The 23,250-nt window shown below is 34.9% G+C and overlaps 1 protein-coding gene across 7 annotated transcripts in view; it reads right to left on the minus strand.

Moving 5' to 3' along the window:
• LOC110456411 overlaps window positions 1-23,250 on the minus strand; it is a 98,026-nt gene that overhangs the window by 20,437 nt on the left and 54,339 nt on the right. For 6 of the 7 annotated variants that reach the window (XM_021507151.1, XM_021507152.1, XM_021507149.1 and 3 more), the window contains 10 exons: window positions 20,416-20,527; window positions 18,077-18,126; window positions 16,822-16,999; window positions 16,115-16,185; window positions 15,113-15,190; window positions 13,187-13,255; window positions 5,048-5,209; window positions 3,680-3,751; window positions 2,799-2,981; window positions 3-65 (listed from right to left, as the gene is read on the minus strand). In XM_021507151.1, coding sequence (XP_021362826.1) covers window positions 3-65; window positions 2,799-2,981; window positions 3,680-3,751; window positions 5,048-5,209; window positions 13,187-13,255; window positions 15,113-15,190; window positions 16,115-16,185; window positions 16,822-16,999; window positions 18,077-18,126; window positions 20,416-20,527 — 1,038 coding nt within the window. The remainder of the gene's footprint in view (window positions 1-2; window positions 66-2,798; window positions 2,982-3,679; window positions 3,752-5,047; window positions 5,210-13,186; window positions 13,256-15,112; window positions 15,191-16,114; window positions 16,186-16,821; window positions 17,000-18,076; window positions 18,127-20,415; window positions 20,528-23,250) is intronic. The other variant, XM_021507153.1, reaches the window with a different exon arrangement.

Raw genomic sequence — 23,250 nt, forward strand, 5'->3', positions numbered from 1 at the left:
ACTTTTTCTGCTTCGCAGTCGGGATTGTCACAGACATCTTTCATATTTTCTACGGAAGACCATTCCTGATATCACAAATTGAAACACAGGATTACAATTGAACGAAATGTTGGTAGAATTAATAGATATACTCAATAAAAAAATTTGAAAGCTTCCAACTTGTGTTTCAAAAGGAAACAGTAAAATAGAACGAAAGACATCGTGTATCTGCACACAAAATGCAGACGATACTTGGTTCAGTGTAAGGTAGAGTGTTTACTGCCTCGAATATGGCACATCTCACCCTTTTTTCTCTCGTTATATATTTATATATATATGTGTGTGTACAATGTATATAATCTAACCGTTTACAAGCTACAGCATATTTTATATAAGTAACTTTTGTTTGTATATGTTTTTTGTATTGTATTATTGTTTCATGCTGACTGTTTTTCTCTGTTTTATGTTATGATATGTAAATATTCATGTTCCTGTCTTGATAAACGGGCAGATCGCCCTGAAAATTTGACAAATTTCTTTGTCTGCACTGTCATTATTACTTCTTTGCCCATCTATCTATTTAGTAATATGCATTTGTTCGGATCCAGTGCCAATTTTGGATCATATATGTCTCTTTTCCCTGTGTGTAAGATAGAGTTGTCCAAGGTAAGAAAGGGGTGTAAGAAAATTCTATCTTGCACCCCTTTCCATGTGACGTGACGTCACAATGGCTCAGCAATGCCATGACATCACGAACTCGGAAAGGTCCGATGCCGCTATGCAGAAAAGGCAACGTCATGAAATTAAAACCTTTGATATACATATTAACGCACACTTTAGAAAGATTAACGACATTTTCTGTGCAAACTATGTTTGCCATATGTGGTATGCTTCATATCGCTGACAAATAATTTTCGTCAAAAAAATCTCGGGAGAAATTTGATATTTTCAAAATGGTTACCAGTCCAAATGCATTTCCATGGTTTCTGAGCTTATTCTGGTAGTTTGAATGAGAGAAAAATACTATTTTATGTCCAAGAGTGTAGAATAGGGACATTCCGCCCTCAGATTTTCCTCGGGTTTTTCCAAATATAAAACAAACCTCGGGAGGTATTTGCCTATCCAACATCCCTGAGCATGAAAGAATCTTATAATATTTATTTTAATAGCGGTTAATTTATCCTTACCGACGAAGAAATACTTTAAAAAGAAAACAAATCTTAACATGTCATTAGCGCCTTCGTCTCACCAAGAAGCTTCTTCAGAGTCTGAATAATTTCCTGGATTACATGAAAGCGCTATTCACATGTTGTTGAGATGTTTTCTTTTCACATATAGATAGCATATACTTATTTATTGCCTTCAAATGGTGTAGTAAACATACTTGATTCAAGGTGCTGGTAGTTGACATTGACCAATGACACAAAATCAATGATACCAGACAGACCAAATTGTCAGACCAGTCCGATCAGAAAAGGCCAGACCGCAAAAGATCATGTGTAAATGTATGCTTGTACACCAAATATCAAATATGCACCGCTTTTAATTCTTTCAACAGCAACACAATGTCACAATGGATTGGTATTCTTAATAATTCAATAATAGCTGTTATCACTTATTAGTCGTTTCGAGTCAAAATATAGCTAAAGCAGATCGTATGACAAATATCTATTCACCAACGCATGATACAACTTTGCATTTTAACACGTCGCATTCTGCTGGTTGTTTTGTGCCGAAACACAGGGACAACAAACACATAATTTACAAACAACACTTGATGCAAGGTGCTGGTAGTTGGCCATGCGTTATTTTGTGCGGGGCCGACGCGGAAAATGGATGTCATTGATAAATTGTTCAGTAACATAACTAAAAGGAAAATTAGACAGCTTTTTAAATGTTAAATTTTGACTCGTGTGAAGGAAGTTAAAATCAGGCCCCGGTTGCTCAAAGGTTCGTTAGAGATAGCTAGTAGTTAGGGAAAATTTTGAAATATGAATAAACAAAATCAAGAACATCTGGTATCAATTCACTGCTATAGATCGGATGGGACAGATCAGATTGATCTGGTTTTGAAGATTTGTTTGCTAGTTAAAATCACCCTACCTTTGGCAAACTGGGCCATCCAGCCGACATCTACCATTCAAAAAGCAACGAAAATGAACACCTTTCTGTTTCGTTGTTGTGATACTCCGCTAAAAGCGTTCGCTGATCGAAAGGAGATAAATAGTGTCCAGCATTTTTACAGTTTTACAGCAAACCGACTCTCTAAATCAATGCTGTCATTGAAAGTTGAACACCTGACATAAACCTCTTTTTGGAAGGCTGTGACGATACGATAAAAAAGCTAAATTAGATGAAGGTTGTATTTCTATATCACTTTGATTAGATCAAATCACATTAAGGCCATTTTGAATATTCGCTTCTGGGAGAGTTAGCCCACATTTTCACGAGGTTCATCCCAGCTCATTTTAATCAGCACCCTCAAATTTACCAAATCAACTTTCAAATGGTCCGGGAAAATGGTCACGGGACCCCATTGTGGGAACTCTACTATTAGATTTTTTTTATTTTTTTTAATATAATATCTGAACATTGAGAGAGATAAATGTCCCCTAACTCGTGATGGTTGATAATCATGCTTATCTAACTCTCGTAAATTATGTTTTATACTGAAAAAGACACTCGGTAAACTTCGTGTCTTTATACAATTTGAAAATTAACCAACTCGAGTAAGATAAACATGATAACCAACTATCACTCGTTGGAGAACTTTTATTTCCACAATGCTAATGTTTACATTTAATTTTAAAATATCATACCATTTTTTCTTCACCGTAGTTATGCAGGTACTCTCTTACGATCTTGGTTGGAATTTCATGTGTACAATGAAACGTATATTTAATTAAGCCTTTACAAATCATTGTTCTTCTTCTTTCAGATACCTTCGCTGCTGCACAGTCGTTACACATGCGATGACTACATGCCCGAAACTCAACGACAGCCTGAAAAAATCCGGTTAAAAGTTGTGTGAAAGGTTTGGGAGGAAATTTAGCAGAAAATGAAGGGGTTTTAGGGATCTCGCTATATGTCTTTTTAAAATGATGAAAAAATACATCAACACAGGTTTGTAGGCGACTGGATTAAAGAAATTAAAGCGAATGTGATAGGTGAAATGTTTACTGTGACTGAAAAATGTGTTTCGCGTTAAAAACGTTCGAACAGCTTAAATAAGAAAGGTTGAAAGAAAACGAATTTACGCAAAATATATCAAGATAGTCGCAAAGCTTCTACTTCAAATTCCATCAAAAAAGATAACATTTTAAATGGCAACGTTTCCGGTCATTCCTATCAGGTTCCAACTTCAGACTGACAAAAATTAAAATAAATACACTTCTGCTGCATAATATCTGCATCATTTCAGACACCTTATTTGAACGGGAGAACATCCGAAGATTTAGATAGCATTAACACAGTTCATGGGCATATATATATATATATATATTACAGGCACTAAATTTGAAATCTACCACATGAATGTATATCTCTTTCTTAATTGAATATGATATTAAAAAAACATTCTATGAACTACGAAGCTAGGTAAAAAAGCTGTTATAAATCATTATAGCAAAGTCACAGAAAGGAAACTAAATAATCTAGACATTTGAACCAGAGGAAACTGTATTGTCATCAAAAACATTACCGTCTTTGAGCATTTAGCTTGGCTACACTTTCCCCAACGTGGCTTCTCTTTGAGATAAGTAGCGGATTTTTTCTGAAAATATATTTGTAATAAAGTTTCATATGATTCTGTTTTCTCACTCCTCTAATGTGTTATTTTAACATGCAATGTACATTAGTTGTGCATCCTTCCATAGCAATGGAAAGAGAATGCAATACGTGTTCAGAAACTCTTATTCAATCCGGTTATACTAAGCTGACCATCATGTGATTTCACGTGTGATTTCACCAATCTGATTGCAACATCAGAGACTTAACAATACGTTTTCATGAACTGACGAAGACGCATATAATAGCTAAATAATGCATAACTATTCTATTATAATGGAATAATGCATAACTATTCTATTATAATGGAATGTGTTTGTTAAGTATATTTTTGCAAATGGTGTTGTGCTCCTTAAGCAGGCGTTCCTATTTCATGCAGCAAACTAACAGGAACCCATGCAAGGGTTTATTAAGTTTGTCAGCAATAGTTATGCGTGGTATAGGACCATACCACCAATTACATGACTATCGATATTTTCTCTGCATTAACTTCATAAAACTTTCTATTACATGTAATCAAAGCTTAATTCTGAAAATGATTACACTTGAACTATTATAATTAAAAACCAGTTCGGGTAAGTACGTCATAGTGTTAAAGTAGTCGAGGATATCTCATATCGTGGCAATAAATCCAATCTTTGACGTACATTCCAAAATGATGTCTGACTGATATAACATTTGCAATTTACCAGAAATACCAACCATATATAAATCCTACCTTTTCCCGCAAAAATGTTTTTTTACAACATATGCATTTAAAAAGTTTGTTTAAAATGTATCATATGTTTTTACTACTGAACATTTTAGAAATAGATATTTCAACAGTACTTTTTAGGACAAAATCATGTAGCACAGCAGAATTGTACATTATGTTTCTTAATCATTTCTATTCCGACTTGGGGAACGTAATCATTAGTTTGCATGCGTCAACATAGCTAGATGGCACACGAGAAAAAAGTTACATATGCTAAATACCTTTATTATAAACGTTAAGTTGTAATTTCTATAACTTTTTAACTAACTTGATACAGATATATGTGTTTATCAACCCTCACTTATTACAGAACAGTAATGAAATATACACACTTTAAATCATGCTCAGTAGGCGATATTCATTATGCAAAATACTTGTAGAATATCATCAAAGCTATAGTTAACTTAATCAGTTTTCCCGAAGGAGGTATTTGAAAACAAATTGGAATAAGATATTATTTCGATGCTAATACAAACGAGGGCTCGCAACAATCGTCTTACTTAAAAATGTCGTTTACCGTGTGCATACCTTAATGTTCATGATGTACTCTTTTAGAGGCTGCATTGGAATTTCTGTTTTACAAACATTCCAAAATCCAATGCCACAAACCGCTTTTTCTGTTTCTTCAGGCATCTCAAGCAAACAGTCAATACACTTTCGGTGACAGCAGTCACAAAACGTAACGACAGCCTACAAACCAAATGAAAGTGTCAAAATTGCAAAGTACAATATCGTTTTAGTACTATAGAGGTACGTTATAAGAAGCGTATTTTCTATGAAATTGCTAGACAAACCTCAACCACTTAGAACAGTGTACATGTAGGTTCAAACGACATAGCTCTTTTCATGGCTGCCTCACTACAAACTGTTTTATATTGATTATCAAATAAAAGGGGTAGCTATCGATCCGATGCATCAAATACTCTTGAAGCAATATGGATGAGAGCTACACTTTTATCAAAATCATTACAGAAAAAAGGCATGTCCTAAGTGTACGAAAACATCCATTCTGCGATCAGTAGGCTAGATGGCATGATATTTATTTTTTTACCAAAGTTTCTTTATTCTAGTGTTTACTTAAACTTCACTCTTACAGACCAGTATAAATAGTTCGATATCCATTACCATCTTGAACACATGCTTGGAGTAATCAGAAACATCCAGTACAATTGTAATCTAAATCAGCGATATTAAGACTGTATTCTGTCAAAGAAGATTGATAATTCCTGACATTTTACAACTTCTGAAACCATTAGCAAATCAACATCTTTTTAATATCATCATTAATATGTAGTTGCTCCCGAGGAAGTACTAAAGCCATGGAGAAATTTTAGACAGTGTACTAAGTAAAATATGCTGATTGGCCAGTCAAGATACATACACTGTCTGTTCTATTTATTTCCCTCCTAGTGATTGCTTTAACTGTGACCAACTTAATAATATCGTGTTCCAACTTCCAACTCCTTTCGTAATACTGGGAGGTTGTAATGGCCACAATAGCCAAACACAGACGAAAGAGGAAGATGTATTGAAGAGTTCATAAATAAAAACAAGTTGTATTTGTTTAACAATAACGTCCCTACAAACCTACATCCTGCCTCTGGCTCGCTTACCCACTTCGACCTATTCTTTTGCCATCCTTCAATTCTACTTGATTATGACTGGAAGGTCAACGATGATCTATGTTGAAGTGATCACTTTCCCATCTTTTTAAAAAAACATAGGGTCCCCCATTTAGGAACCTCTACCTCGATGGAATATACACAGAGCAGATTGGGTGCAATTTCAACACATGTGCACCGAGGAGCTTACTGAGGAACATTTCATGAACATTGACGACCCAATCAAAACCTTTACTGAAACACTAACTTTTATTGCCCAAAAGACAATACCAAAATCTGTTTAGACCATCATAAAAATTAGGGACGACTGGGTCAAGTTAAGCCCTTTTTCATTAAAGTCGCTCTGAGCAGTATGGCATTTGTTTCTGGAAAACACGTCTGTATTTGAAGAATTATTTAACTTTACCTGTCGGAAGATTTGATGGCCGAATGAGCCCCGCCTTGAGGTAAGTTCGAACAAGCAGTCGGATAAGTTCGGCCCACGTTGGAATCAGCTTAAGTATGACGTCATGAAGCATGTAACGTCAGACGATCCTGCCAATTTCACGACTTTTGATGTGTTGCATGGCCCACACTTGCCCGGTATCATGGGCTAAACCTATCCGGGCCTAAACTGATTTCTTCGCCATTTTTTTCGTGTGAATGCCAAACCAACAAAACTGCCAGTATCCTCAAAGTTGTACATATTACCTCAAGACCAAAAATATCAGGGGTGGCCGAACCTGCCTAGGTCTCCGATATGTAGAATTTTTGTATCACAGATGATTGGTAAAATGTATTCACAATATGATTTTTGCATCAATGACTCCATTTTATTCAAGTCAAAACTAAAGTAAATACTTGCTCTTGTGCGTAACTTAAGTGATGGGTCGGGTGGCACAGTCTGGATAGCGAGCTCGTCTTCACTAAGATGGCCGGGAATCGATCCCTAACACCTGCACAAATACGTGGGTTTTTTCACTGGATACTTCAGTTTTCTACCACATTAAGAATTAAACCATTAAACCCATTGCGCTTCCGTCAGACCACAAAAGAAATGGTTTAGATTAGTCGGGGGGAAAGTGTTCGTTTATTGCTATAAAATAAATAAAGTTCATATAATATATTGCACATTGCATTACTTTAATGTAACTGAGATGGTCGTTTCTATCGATATATATAGACTAAATTCCTGTTCCTGGATCCTGAAACATCGGGTCAAATTTCAAATTTTTTAGTCACCGAAGGGTGTCACAGGTAAGTATGGTAAATAAAATTTAACAATTTCTGTCTGTAACTGGTCATATATCGGCACGCGGTGTGAAAAAGAAATGCGTTGCTGAAAAGGCCGTTAAAACTCGTCCTGGTGGTCTTGAAAAATCAGTGTATACCTGATTGATCTCCCTCCAAGACTAGCAAATGTTTATTGTAAATTTAGAATTTGTAATGTAAAATTTCCGATTGAATGTGGTAGATGGAATAACATTCCAAGAGAAGATAGAAAATGTCAATAATGAAGAATTAATTTCACTTATAAAATTCCTTAAGCACATAATTGAGCGAATTAACACTGGCCATTAACACCATGATTTATATGTAAACTGTACTCTATATATGTATATAATTATCTACACTGTAACCAGTTTAGGAGAATAAAAACATCATTCCTTTGACAATATATCGGGATATGTATCGCAATATATTCATTCTGTATTGCAATATATCGTTATAAACTCTTGGTGTATTGCGACACCCCTAATGCTATATTTAATTTTGTTCTTCTATCTTCAATAGTCTAGATAATAGTGTATATAATCTATGAACGATGTTTCATGAATGTCAGTATAGCCTTTTACTCAAATCTATATTTTTTATCAAACTCTTCAAATATAGAAATAAATCTACAATTTTTACTTTAAATTATATACGTTTATATTCGGTTTCTTATACTTCCTTAGCAACAGATGTAGTCTCGCATTCCCCAGACTCTCGCCCTTTCCCAAAACTGCCACGAAACACAAGTAGAGATAAGCGTCTGGTTGAGCGAGACTACAACAGATGATAAAGTTGCATCTCACTCTCGAGAATACGACAAAGGAGAAAAACAACTTCGTATTTCGAATTTAAAAAATTCGCTGAATAAAACAGTAATCAAAAACCTTGAAGATTGTTTTCAGTTTATGTAGATGTCGGTGTATGTATTGAAACATATTTGTCTTTGGTTCAAGGGTATACTTCCGGTTTCCCCACTGGGCGACTAATTCCAGACCAAAACAAATAAGGGCAATGTGTAGCAAGGAAGAAACTCTGTTTACGCACGCATGTGTTACCATTGAAGAGCTAAGGACAAATGACCATCTCATCAGACTCGAGACATTCATACGAGAAGCTCGCGCCAAGAAGGAACACATTGTTGCTGTGTTCTTTGATCCTGAGAAGGTCTATGATACTACATGGCAGTATGGCATCATGAAAGATCTCCTCGACTTTGGTGTACGTGGAAACCTCCCCAATTTTAGATCTTATTTCCTATCAGATAGACACTTCAAGTCCGTGTTTGTTCAACTTTTTCTGAAACGGCTAAACAGGGAATGGGAATCCCACAGGGTGGAATCTTATTAGTCACCCTGTTTGGTCTTAAAATCAATGATATAGTCAAATGTTTGGGTCAGTCAACAGAAGGGTCGTTATTCGTGGATGACTTCTTGATCTGCTACAGATATAAGAACATGCACACGATAGAACGACAACTTCCATAGAGTTTAAACAAATTACAAATTTGGGCAGACGAAAACGGCTTCAAATTCTCTAAATCCAAAACTGTGTGCATGCATTTCTGTCAGAAACGAAAAGCACACAATAACCAAAATCTTACACTTGATGGCATTAAAGTTCCCGTTGTTGAACAAACCAAATTTCTCGGTCTCATTTATTATTCGAAACTCTCTTTCATACCACATATAAAGAATCTGAAAGATTAGTATTCCAAGATCAGTGTTCCAAGGCGTTCAACATTAAACGAATCCTCTCTCATACTGATTGGGGAGCGGACCGTGAAATGCTTTTCCGCCTAGCTATACAGATCACTTATTCGAACAAAACTCGAATATGGTTCTATGGTATACGGGTTGGAGCGCAGTTCTTACCTGCAGATGCTAGACCCAATCCATAACCAAGGGCTACGTCTAGACCTGTAAAAACCTGTATGTGGAAGCGAATGAACCATCCATTTATGACAGAAGGAAAAAACTGGCAATCAGTTTGCAGCTCAACTAAAATCAAACCCTAAAAGTTCTGCTTTCGACCAAATATTCAACTCAAAATACCAAAACATATTTACGCAAACCGCAAAACCTTCTGCCAACATTTGGTATCCGAATTTCAAATTTCCTGCAAGAACTCAATATAAAGTTGACTGACTTAGCTGAATTTAACATATCTGATGTTCCTCCATAGACCATACAAACACCTGGTTTTAACTTTACATTACATGAGCGAGGGAAATCCAGTGTAATGCCCGAAGAACACAAATCCTCCTTTCGGGAATGCATTTCGAAGTACCCTTCTCATACACAATTTTAAACCGATGGTTCCAAAGAAGGTGAGAAAATGGCAGCAGCCTGCTGTTCTGCTAATTCTTTAACTTCAGTTCGACTCCCAGACGGCGCCTCTATCTTTTCTGCCGAAGCATGCGCCATTAGTTTTGCCCTCGACCATATCGATGAACACCGCATTTAAAAGGCAATCATTTGTTCAGACTCTCTATCTGTCCTACAAAGTTTACAGTTACGATATCATAAAAACACACTCGTACAAAACCTTACTTTTCGCATATCTCGTATTTTAAAGAAATCTAAAATTACTTTACTATGGATTCCGAGCCATGTCGGAATTAAAGGCAACGAATTTGTTGACAGAGAAGAAAAATGCTTTAAATCTCCAACAAGCAAATATCAAACTTTAAAACCTATTATTCGTACAGCCATTCAAAATGAATGGCAGCAACGCTGGTCTCTCGAGACCAGTAACAAACTTTTTAAAGTACAACCGAAACAGAAAACATGTGTTCCCAGTCGGAAATATCGTAGAGAGGAAGTTGTCCTCGCTCGGCTCCGTACTGAACACACATATCCTACTCATTCGTATCTTTTAAAACGAGAAGATCCACCTACATGCCACGCATGTGACCACAGTTGTCGATGGACCGTTATACACACACAAACAAACAAATCTATACATTGATGAGAAAGAGAATTCGGAACACTTTAAAACTTTTTCCGTAGATTGATCACATCAATCCAACAATCTAAAGGCGAATTTGTTATCACAAAACCAGTTTCGGTTTATGGTTTAGGTTTAGAACTGGTTCAGCTTTGGTTTCAAAACTGGTTTTGGTTTACTACTGTTCAAACAAATGTCTGGTTTAACACAAAAAATGGCTTCAAAACAAATGTGTTCAGCACTAATACTTCAAATCAGAGACATATAAAGCTAGGGTATATATACGTCTCTGTTCAAATGTTTCTAAATGATGACGATGACACGGAAGGTATCCTCGTGTTATCAGTTTCCACGCATTTAAGAATCAGCCGTGATTACATATTCATATCGATAGAAAACTGTTGAAATGACTGTTACAAAAACATAAATCAGATTTCACCTGCCGGAAGGGGTCGTCATATGATTCCGTGCATCTATTTTGATTAAGTGTTCGAAGAAAGACTACTCAATATACTTTGCTTGGTACTTCAAGTATGATCTTTGTTTGTCAAATTAATTATCAAAACATTTTTTTCAAAATTGCACATTTTATATTGAATTTTCAATATTTCAACTAAAACAAATTCATATTATTTAATAAATTTATTTATTTAGTTATAATGGAAATCATTGTGCAGCAGAGATGGCCGTTTAATCAGTCAATATCTTGAAAAATTACTCTGCATTCGCTACATGCTACCATCACGCTTTCTATCGACGCCATCTTTGATTGGGAAACCAATAACAAAACCGCACCCAACAAATAAAAAACCTGTTTCAGTATAAAACTAGTTTTAAACTGGTTTTCATTAAAAAATGTAAAGTTAACGAAACGAAACTAGTTTTGTGATAACAAATTCGCCTTAAATGTGGCTACCAACATCACAGTGTTCAATAAAGGTAAAATCTGATTGTATAGATTTAGGTAAAAGGCGATTAAGATAGTGATCACCAAATCCAACTTCATATGTAGCTAGAATAAGGATGGCTGCCTGAAGCAAAAACCATCCTGTTTATACCCCATGAAATGCGCCTACTTCCCTAATCACGAGTCGTAGGACTGAAGCGGTTTTTTTTTACCAGAATAACAGCTGTATTGTATCGACTAATCAAGTTATGACACGGCTTATTACTAAAATTATACGATGACTTATGAAAAGTTCTTTACACAACCAATAAGATTTTCTATGTGACGTTTCGATGACTAGAAGGTTATGTACACTGTCACCTTCTTCAGACAAATGACAAGTGAAGCGTATGCATGTAGCAGTGTCATTATTTAATGACAGTAATATCTTTTACCTGTAAAGCTGGTTATTTTTAAACTTGATTCTTCATTAAGAGCAGAGTATTAGGTGCTGTGCTTTTACTATACAGTGTATCTATATACATGTACACTTTGCTTTATATCAAATGACACCTGTGCAAACCTGTTTGTCAAGGTTCATGGGTCAATCTATTTTTGTGTAAGATTGACCATGGGTCAGTGCGCACCCGCGCTTTTGGGGGCATTGTCACTCCCGTACAAGTTTATGGCCGTATCGGACGTGTTATGTAATTGTGCAGACTTAGTGCTTATTAGTGAGCTGGGAATTCTAAATTGTGAGTACTTTCATGAGATATTAGTTATTGTAAATTATTAATATCACATGTGATAACATTTTGATATAGTTCTGATGTAAACTATATACTTTATAAATTAATTGAAATTGTCCAATTCAATTAATATTGTTATTTGAAATTTGACTTTCCCAACATTTTGTGCTATTCGTTATTTTTATCCACAATGATTTTGGTTAACTTGATTAGTGGTTTACATCATGTCTATTATATTATACATTCTTGTTAACGTCCGATACTGGTACATCTTTAGTAATTGTCATTATTTTATTATTTGTAGCATTGTATGCGCAAGATTGGCTACTTGGTCACGTACTCACGTACTGGTTGTCTCCCTGGATTTAGACCCTCTTCGTCTATGAAGAGGTAGGTTTTGAAGTGATTCCGTTTTGTACAAATAGTTGTATTGTTGTTAAACTATTATTAATGTAACTGTATAATTTTAACTATGATACTTGTCAAATACTCTGAACCGCATTGGTTGTATGATAAGCGTTAAGCTCGGCTATTTAATTGGAGTAGTGATAACGCCTGAGTTATTAAGTATAAGTTTTGGTAGTATTTACATAGTGAAGTGTAAAGTTCGTAGCATGCGACAGGTGCGTTAACCTGTTGCGTTATTGTATATGGACGATTCCATTGTAATGTATAAGCTACTGTTGGTATTTAAATGTGGAATATTTAACTTATCAATGCTATTTATTGTTTTAGGGTTTAATATATACGGAATAAATCTGAATGGAAACAAAGATAGCGTTGGAGTGATTTATACAAAAAGACCCCTAGAATCAGACTGTTACATGCACACAAAGGTTTAAAATGTGTACGAGTTGTCCACAAAATCGATGTCGGTTCGGCTACGCTGTAAGCGTATGTACAATAGTTGTTATATATGTGTATTGGTTGTGTAAAAAGAACTGTTCATAATACATGCATACTTACCAATCTGAAGAAAACGTGTAGAAATTATACGATTACTGTTTCTGCGATAATGTTTTAAACGAATATTCCTTGACACTAAATGAAAATGGTAGAAATTTAAAATTTAAACTGTTCGAGTGTTTGTTCCAAAATGTGCATATCGCACCTTAAATAGGTTGAAACAGAACAGTTTTGCTTGTAAATCGAATCAGCATAAAATACTTCACATGCGATAAAGAATTATTTACACCTTTTAATGAATTACCTCTTTGCTACAATTCATCGTCGAACAGCCAATCGTGCTCGAGGTTTTGAAATGGATTTTCTGTTTAACCTGCAAACAAAGTTTAATAACATAGCTAGGATTGTGTGTGTGTGCATATACAAGTGTTTACTTTTTCATGATATATTTACATAATTACTGTTATTAAAACGTCATAAAATAGTTAATTATATCTAAATCATTGATAAATTACATGATACAATGATAGAAAGTTTCACTGAAATCCTATAACAAACCAATTATATTGAACTTGCTAAGAGATATAAATGAGTTATAAAATGAAAAAGCAGTCTACACGAAAGCCGATATTTTATGAAAGCTATGGCATTGTCAGTTACCATGTCATTTTATTATATCAGTATGCTAACATGTATTCTTTTCTTCATTTTGGAAACAGCTACCTTGATTTAGACTTCAATCACTCGAATGAGAAAGTACAATGTATATGTTTGTGTTCTCTATTTTTAGTATCATCGACATTCATCTTGCCTTCCAACATCTCTTAAAGTATTTTTCACTAATGATTAATACCTGAAGTTAAAAAGACCCTCTAATGTGTTATTACCTCATGAATGTTGAAAAAATAAATTTCATTCCTTAAATGACATCGACTTTTACTTCATAGCTTTCCATAGAACAAAAATGTCAATAACTCCCGTCAATAATGACAACACACATTTGAAAGAAGTACAGCTGTCAGAAACATGAATATCACCTGAATAAGAAATGTAATGTACATATTCCGTTTTCTTCATATCTTAATAGCGACCGCCACATTCTTTTTCCATACACCTCTAAAGCAACAGAGGCCAATCATAAATTATGTTCAACACATACACATGTGATGTTTGAAAGCAATCAAGGTATCAAAACTTGAGTTATGACCCCGAAGAATTTATGGACTGACAGATGGACGGGCAGACGGAGAAACAAAGATAATATTTTTGAGTTTAAAATAACAATAGGTCGTATCTTTCTCAACTCCCTTGGAAGCATACAGCCGCCGGTGCTGCTATTTCGGCGCTCACAGCTAGCATTCAACCAATCAATCACTGCCCTACCACGTACTCATTTACAGCTGAGTAGACTGGAACAAGTGGAGTAAATTATCTTGCTCAAAGATACAACACAGTGCCGTGACGTGACTCGAACCCGCAACTCTTCGGTCACGAGCCCGGCGTCCTACCACTAGACTACCGTGCCAACAACGATGTTGCTTCAGCAAGACGTCTATGTCGAAAATAGCTGATAAGATTTGTTGTCTCTTATATAAACATTATAATTTGAATTAATAATTTCCATACACATCTTTAGGGTTCACATTTGGTGTCGCATTCACTGCACATAACTGAATCTTTTTTTCTCGGGCGTGCTTTAATTAGTCAAACCATTTTTTTAGGATAATTATTTATAAATTTGTTCTTATCAGGCCTGTCCCTGTCCCCCAGAACCACTTCCTTCATACATATTACATAGAAACCCTTTGGACCAGGTATACTCAGTATCTTTTGGTTAAAAGAGTTTTAAAGATGTATCGATATTTCTCCTATTGAACATTACCCCTTTGGTCAAGGGGCATCGTTTCTGCTAAATTTAGGCTCTTCAACCCATGACAATTTAATACAAAAGTCACATAAAATGTATCTACGGTTATGGAAGCAGTAGATTGAAAAGAGGCTTTATCTCAGTTCACTTCAAGGAAGATATTTCATTAGTTTACAAACAATCTATTAATCTTTGTCCAGGAAATTTTCATACGACATTTTATTCAAATTTCTGCGTCTGCGGTGTAACCGGACGAGTTTCTTTTAATATGTTAAGTTGATGAACGGACCACAGACTAGGGACTCTGTGCTATGACCATAGCACACTAAGCTTGCTATGAATTAAAATGAAGAAATATTTTACCTCCTTTAATTTTTGACATTTATCCTGACTGCAAAAGCTTGAAGTTGGCATCTCTTTCAGATAAGTCTCGGATTTGTTCTAAAAAAACAGTTTATGGCAAATCATACACGTACATTTTGCGTCAAGTTTATTTATTGCACCTTTTTCGGCTAGGGATGCACAGCAACGTGCTTAAAGTGAGCCATTTGTTGTATGGTTGTGCATTTGTTGTGCCGATTGCAATTGTAAAATTAGCGGGTGTAATGCAAGGGAGAAGAGCTGTAAACCTAAGCCAGTAAACATGTATCGATACGGGAATGAAATCACATCATCCTAGCTTGAATTGAAGGCGGAAAAGATATGTTGCTAATTAACTAGGGGGAATTATGTCTTCAATTCTGATAAGCCGTGGAATGGCGTGTGTTTCGTTGATGGGAATATGAGCTCTCACAATGCATTCAGACCCGACTCAAATCACACATGTAGTTGCCAGGCGTTTTGCTCAGAAGGGCCAGATAATAACGTATAAGAGAGAAGAAGATACATCGTACGAAAATGGAGAGAAACTTTTTAATGGCGAATAAAAATAAATCAAATGGTATTAATGTACGGCTGCCGTTGCCATTGCGATATGTTTTAAACACATCTTAATTTCAATATTTAAGAAAAACATAAAGTGTTGGCCATTATTGTCACTAATAATTATGACAGTCATAACATCCTTTGACGACGAAAATTGCGAATAAGTATTGAATAAAACGACTTTTATGTCAATTCACATGCAAACGGATTAAACTAGCTACTAGTACAAGAATATTCGGAGAAAAACCATTTTACCCATTCTATCCAAAATCACAAACATGGTTACAATTTGCTGAATTGTTCTTAACTTTCTTCATGGAAATAGTTCAAATTAATAATTATTCAGTTTATCAGTTCTGATAGCATAAATGTTTGTTTATACATACATAATGTATAATAACACACTGGTAAGCTTTTCAGTTTCCAGTATTATTATTTTACCTTTGGTGAATGGTTTTTACATCTTTCTGTATCATGGGTAATATCCGAAGGAGTTAAAGTGAGTGAGGTACCTGGAATAGATATTAACTTTTAAAAGTGACATCGCATATAACAATTCGCCCAAGATGTGGACCATGCAAGATATTATGATTACAGAGTATAAACCGACTCAAAATATTAATCTGTTAAAAATATTATCTGTTTTGTGTGGCTGCTGGAAGCCGGGCCGAGACAAACCTAACAATTAGGGGATAACCCAACTATATTTTGAGATTTGCGGCGGTATATCGTGATTATACTGTCGCAAATATCTGTTTTGATTGCGACGCGTTATACCACTGCAAATCTCAAAAAACAATAGGGTTATCCCCTAATTCGAATTAATATACGCTAAAATTACAAAAAGGAACGACGATTTTGATATCTTTTTGAGCGTTTTCTTCAAAGCTCTGAGTCACTCTTGCGTGAACTGATGACGACAGGAATATTCAAAATGAGACAGAATTACATTGGCCTTTTGGGGTCACGCTGTTGATCGTGACGACATGAATAATCAATTTCATGATGTGTTTGGGTCAGTCGGGGCCATTGACTAAATAACCAATAGCAATCTGGGCTTCATATGTAAATGAGAAACTTGCGGACGGTATATCGCAATTACAGTAAAAATGCCATTCACAGGAAAATGTCATTCTTACCATACTTACCATCTTTCTCATTTAAGGTATTCTCAAGCATGTCAAAGTCTTTCTCTTCAGTCACTGATGTCGAAGGTGACATGGACGGAGTTTGTCTATCTTCCGGTGATCTTGCTGTCGTCTCTTTATCCCTGCTAGACGCTTCCCTGTTTAAGCTGAGTTTTCCTTGTGCTGCCTTTTCGTTCTTCTTTAAAACGATGTCGAAAATGAATATATATATACAGTAGAATATTAATCGGCTAGGTATACGCCTTCCTCTACTATAACAAGACTATTCGGTGTACAATAAGTATAAACATATCAAAACGCTCAAATAGAATTACGGGAATGTATTTAAGGACTTTAACCACTCTGCAAACTATCAAGAAATGTACTTTTAACGAAGTAAGTTTTTTTTTTACATACCAACATTAATTTTATATAATGAATGCATATATTGTGCTTCAAGGCTGGAACATTTGATCAAATACGGAAGCTTGCTTAAACTCTAAATTGTATTCTGTTCAGAGGTTACATATAACTGCATTTTGTCCAGAGAAGTTGAAAATTACTCGAAATGTTGAGCCGACACAATTTCGGCAATTGAATAAAGGGGCATAACTCCGTAAATTACAGTCAGATAATAGTAGTTATCAAAAATATCCGCAATACAACACGCTACATCTATTTGTGTCATGTTATAGACTGGAATGGGAGAAGACTTTATTTTGAAATAAATAATTTTAGTATCACATGGTGAGATCAGGATTAGGTATGCGATCATAACAGACAGTTACCACGAATTCTAGATATAGCAAAACAAATGGAACGATGTCATGAGCGTAATTGTTCTTGGTAAAATGTCCATTTATTTCATTTTCATTCCCCTCTTTGACGCTTTCAAATCTTATATTTATTGAAACACATGTCTTGTTTGTAGTTACCTCATAATAGTTTTAATTATTTGAATTGACACAATTTTTTCACGAAATATCACAAACCACGATATGGTTATTTGAAATAATAAAGTTTACATATTACATGTCCAATGAACACAACGAGCTAGCTGTTTTATGAATAAAACTATTAACGGCTTTTCGGAAATATAACAGATCTGTCATCTTTTTTAATAATAATCCGTGTTTAAACATTATTGAAAACTAATTTAAAACACAAACAATATCACTTTAATTTCGAAACATGTATCAATAGAATTAACTGTACATTACAGAATTTTGTAATAATTGAATACAACATAAATTATATATAGTGATTATATCATTACCTTTGTTCGAGGACTGTTATTGCTTTGAGTTCCATCGCTAACAGCTGAACCTGTCGAAGTTAGCAAGACAACAAGATATACGAAATATAATATCTTAACATGTGATGGTATAAAATACTGTATCATTTTATAATGGTCATTCACAATGACATTTTCTATTTCCTGCCACGGATTTTCTGTTCAGTTGTTCCTTATACATGTAGTAGATGAAGCCTTGGTAGAATTAATGGTTGTTTTGTACATCTTTGGTACAAACACTGAGTTATTAAATGCTCGCTTAGGAAAGGCCTATACTTATTCACAAACAAACCTATCTATCAAAATAAAATAAAAAAAATATAACTATATACTGTTAAATGCAATTGCTTAATTATTGTCTGGTGTCGGACACCATTATATCTTATCTTTATACAACTTACTAATTGTCTACGCTACATTCATGGCTGTAAACGCTATTTCTGCGTTGTTAAATTATATATGTGCCTTGTTGCCAAAGTATAAGTACATTGTATCTTACTATATGAAATACCGCAAATTTTAATTATAAACTAATTTACACGTATCAGATACCATCATTGCTTATCCTGACTCATAGTTGAACGTCCTTTTCATGTCTCTGACGTTAGATTATCAAGACCCTAGACCTCGTTGAACTTGAGAAGAAAATGTAGGTTTGTTTCCCAAAATAGCACCAATTAAAATTTGACCCTTACATAAAACCAAAAGTTGACCTTTGACACAAAAATGTTGTTGAAATTGTTTTTTTTATAGTTTTGGTTTACATAAAAAATCCAAAGATGCAATTGATTGCATCATGTCAAAATAAGTAATTGAAGTTATGAAAAAACGATTATGAAACCATAGTATTCGTCTTGGAATTTGAATCAAGTCAAAACTTATCAAAACTTTTGAAGTTTGTCCAGGTAAACATTAATATCAAGATCGGATGAAATCTGCTCTGCAGAACATCAGAATAAATGGTTTTAACACGTTGTCGGTTTCTTTTCAAAAAGAGTTAAATCACCGAGAACATGAAGACACCACATCCATCGTAATGAAATTCCTTTAAAAAAATGATATATTGGTAATCTCGTGATCTACAACAAATTCTTTTTGAGTTTTGACCATTTACATATTTTGACCTATGACATCATTGCGTCGATATTACATTTTTAAACTAATTTTATAATGCTGCAGGTGTACATCTCCTGACCATTACCTACAACATAGCCGGAAGACTGGAAATCGTTGTGCTGCCAATAAAAAATTAAGGTGGCCACAAAATCATTACAGAGGAATCATAATAAGAAACATAACAAAAACAAAAAGGTCTTTTTACAGTTTGGTGGAACGCCTTAATAAACAAACATAACAAAAACCAAGACATATCCGACTCTTACAGTAGGAAAATCTGGCTAGATAAATATGGCGATTACAATAGATTGATAAATATTTTGGCTGAAACTGATTGGTCACTGATTAATGTCGCGGATACAGACTCAGTATGTAGCTTGCTTAATAATCATGATTTGTTTTTGCTGATATTTCTTAAAAAATACTGGGGGTTATCTCTTAAAAAAAGTATGTATATTCCCATTTGGTCATTTTGTTTAAAACAAAAATATCCCTGTCCCTAATGATAATTCATGACTGATTGACAGCACTTCTAATTGTGTAAGAATGATAAATATTTAGCATTTCACTTATAGTAACGTAATTCTTATTTATCACATACCTGTTGAAGCAATTTTCAGACCATGAAATACAACGTTCTGTATTACACATGTGCAATACCGAATGTTGTATTTACCTACTAGCCGGAACTACTTTTTATGGGAATCCCCTTGTCTTTGCAAAAAATATATAAATTTATGAAATCATCGTATTGATCTCTACAAAAATGAAAGGTATGTGATACATGTAAATTTATTGCGCGGACGTATATATTCACTTCGGGAATATATTTGTCCGCGCAATAAACTCGTGCTTTCTGATTCGTTAGAAAAACACAAGTGTTTGGTCTGCATATATAGTTTCTTTGGCCATAGTGGCACATAACCTATGACATTATGAGGTTTAAGTTAATGTACAAGATTCCCGTTTTGAATTTTCAACATAGAACTTGGTAAAAGTATATGTAAGGAAAATGAAGAGCAAAGGTAAAAGATCACTCATTTGTAGATCAGATGATGATCATTTGATGGTGGGCGCCAAGATCTTTTGATGATATCTTCTTCTGTTTGATCCCTGTGAAAAACACATTGTCCGATATTCGCTTATGTAAATATGAAGCTACGAGAAAAATAATACATCCAAGGCATACAAAAATTGACTGTTACCTTGACCTCTAAAGCCAGGCGTTTTAGGCAGTTCCTCACCAGACAAACTCAGATCTCCTTTTTGGACACCTTTCCTTTCGAACACGTTTTCTTGAATTTTTACATCCAGTTTCTAAACAATGGCAAAAAGGAGAGATAAGTTTATAAACAAATAAATCCTTTTTAAATTAAATTACCTCTTGAGAAAATCAAACTTTGACTGTTAAAACCATCATAACTACGATTATTATTTTATTTATGTGTTTGGAAAATGCTCACTATACGAACGATGCTAAAAAAGGTGGAATTATTTTTATATTTACATAATCATTTATAATTTGCACAAATAAATGTAGCACATTTTAACTGTTTGATTTTGATAAAAATGTGGGGGGTTTTCTACAAGAAATGTATACGTCATTGATGTGTTTCTATTGCATATTACAACAGAAGTTTTATTGGATTAAGGATGTGCTTCTAATTTTAGTAGTACAATTCAAGCATGATCATATCTATGGCATTTCAATTTATAACTTGTAAACTAGATGGTATCAATTTTATCGGTGAGTGATGAAATACTTTTAACATTATATTTAAGAAATCATCATCGTGCGTGTATTATGGCTGAATATATACCGAGGATGAAAAAAATGAGGGAAAAAATAATTAACGAAGGTCGCTTGCAGACATGGTTCATTATTTTTCCAGCATATTCGAATCCCGAGTAATATCTATTCCACCACATTGTATACAAAAAGATGTTGATTATCTCTATTCTATCAAGTAAAATGTAACGAAACCCTTTAACGTGTCTACCTCAGCGTTGAAACGCTTTGATTAGCATGGTGGCCTAGATAATATGAGTATTTGTGTTTATTTGCGAGCGCTAGTATTTGTCACGTGGTGCCTTTTTGTTTTTATCATTTTGACTCTGTAGACAGTTGTCCTATTTTGTCCTTTTAATTTGAATATATTTTGGAAGATTTTTTTCTGTCGCCATTCGGTCGACAAACGATAAGCAATAGACACTGACTTCATGCATTATTCCAGATGTTTATTTCAATCAACAGAATCCATCAGTCTATCGACATCGCTCGTCAACACATGAAATCAGTATTTGACAGATTTACAAACACAATTTCAAGTCACATTCGCGGTAAGTTTAGCGGAACAGTCTGACCATGTGTGCTTGACAGGTTTAAAGTAGATCTAGAGGTTAAATATATCTTTTTCTTTGTTCACAAGCAAGCATATACAAAAAAACAAGAGGCCCATGGGCCTTAACGGTCACCTGATATACTTATACAGAGAGTTGATTTTGTTTTTAACATGAACAGAAATATTATTCAGTGACAAAAAACAATAAAACCACCTTATTCAATATCTAGCATACAGATTTAAGACTAAAAAGTATTTGAAACTAGCACCTCTGATTCTAAACAAGGAAAATGAAGAAATTTTAGCACACTGACTCCTTTGGGCCCCACCCTACAGCCCTTTGGGTAGGGCTGGCACAAAATTTTCAAAGTATCAAACTGTCAACCCAGGGTTATAATTCTAATCAAGTTATTAACATGTAATATTCAAAGTATCATTTGCCATTATAAACCATAATAAATTTTGCCCCCGCTTCCTTCCCCAGGGGGTAAACGTGATACCCTAGGGTCATAAACCTTACGACCCTTCCTTCTATTCAACCCTTTTTGGCCAAACCCATCAGCCCTGGGGGGTTCAGTCAGGGCTCATATGTGCATACCATCAAATTACTACCCAATACTGATAATGCTAACCTAAATTTAATTACCTCCAATGGCAATTAAACAAATGTTGGTCCAAAATGTGATTTCCCTATATAAACTATAGTAAAGTTTACCCCCTCCCCAGGGGGAAAACTGAGACCCCAGGGTCAAGAAATTCACAATTTTGGTAGAGCACCTTAAGACCCTTCCATCTATGAAGAGTGTTTGATTCTACCATATCTGGGTCTTGAGAAGAAGATTTTTGAAATTTCAGTCAATTTGACCCTTTTTGGCCCCGCCCCTCAGGCCCCTGGGGGCCGGGGACCAAACCGGCAACTCTTTTTGTTGACCTTTAGCCATGGAAGATTTCTGCAAAATTTCATTGAAATTGGTTCAGGGGTTTTGGAGAAGAAGTCGAAAATATAAATTGTTTACGGACGCACGACGGACGACGGACGACGACGGACAAAAGGTGATCGCAATAGGTAACTTGAGACTTTGTCTCAGGTGACCTAAAAATGCAGGTACCCTGATTCGACAAATGAAACCAGTCACACGACTCTCTTGTTTACAGCCACATTTGCGGGGGAGGTTTTTGAAGAGCGTTTGACTGTTGGAAAAAATACGCACGGGGATGGTCTATCGTATACATAATCCATTGTTATTTAACAATAAAAAAGTGTCGTTACATTGCAAACGTTGTAGAATCAATAAATTATCTTGCAGAAACTAAGCTGTATTATTTTTACCAATTGTCTAAGTTAACACACATTTTTGTTTTCTATAGTTTGATTTGTAATGTAATAACGCGATATAACAGAAGAGCATACGGGCTACACAGAAAGAAAAAACGTGTTTTCGTGTTCCAATTCGAAATTAAGAGATAATAGGGAAATCACACAATTATTATTTCATAATTTTGTTTTTAATCATTAAAGTGAGTACAAGAAGTGTGTAACTAGGAACAAAAAACTAACATCGCAATTTGCGTTCTTTGTTCTCAGTACAGTACAAAAAAGTTTAAGCAAATCCTTTGAACCCGAAAAGTATTATTAAACAAGCACTGCTGAGCGCAGCAAGACGATGTTTGCAGTTTCTAAACATGTAGCAAATGCCG

This window comes from Mizuhopecten yessoensis, unplaced genomic scaffold (genome assembly GCF_002113885.1).
Source record: "Mizuhopecten yessoensis strain PY_sf001 unplaced genomic scaffold, ASM211388v2 scaffold8745, whole genome shotgun sequence".
Lineage (NCBI taxonomy): Eukaryota > Metazoa > Mollusca > Bivalvia > Pectinida > Pectinidae > Mizuhopecten > Mizuhopecten yessoensis.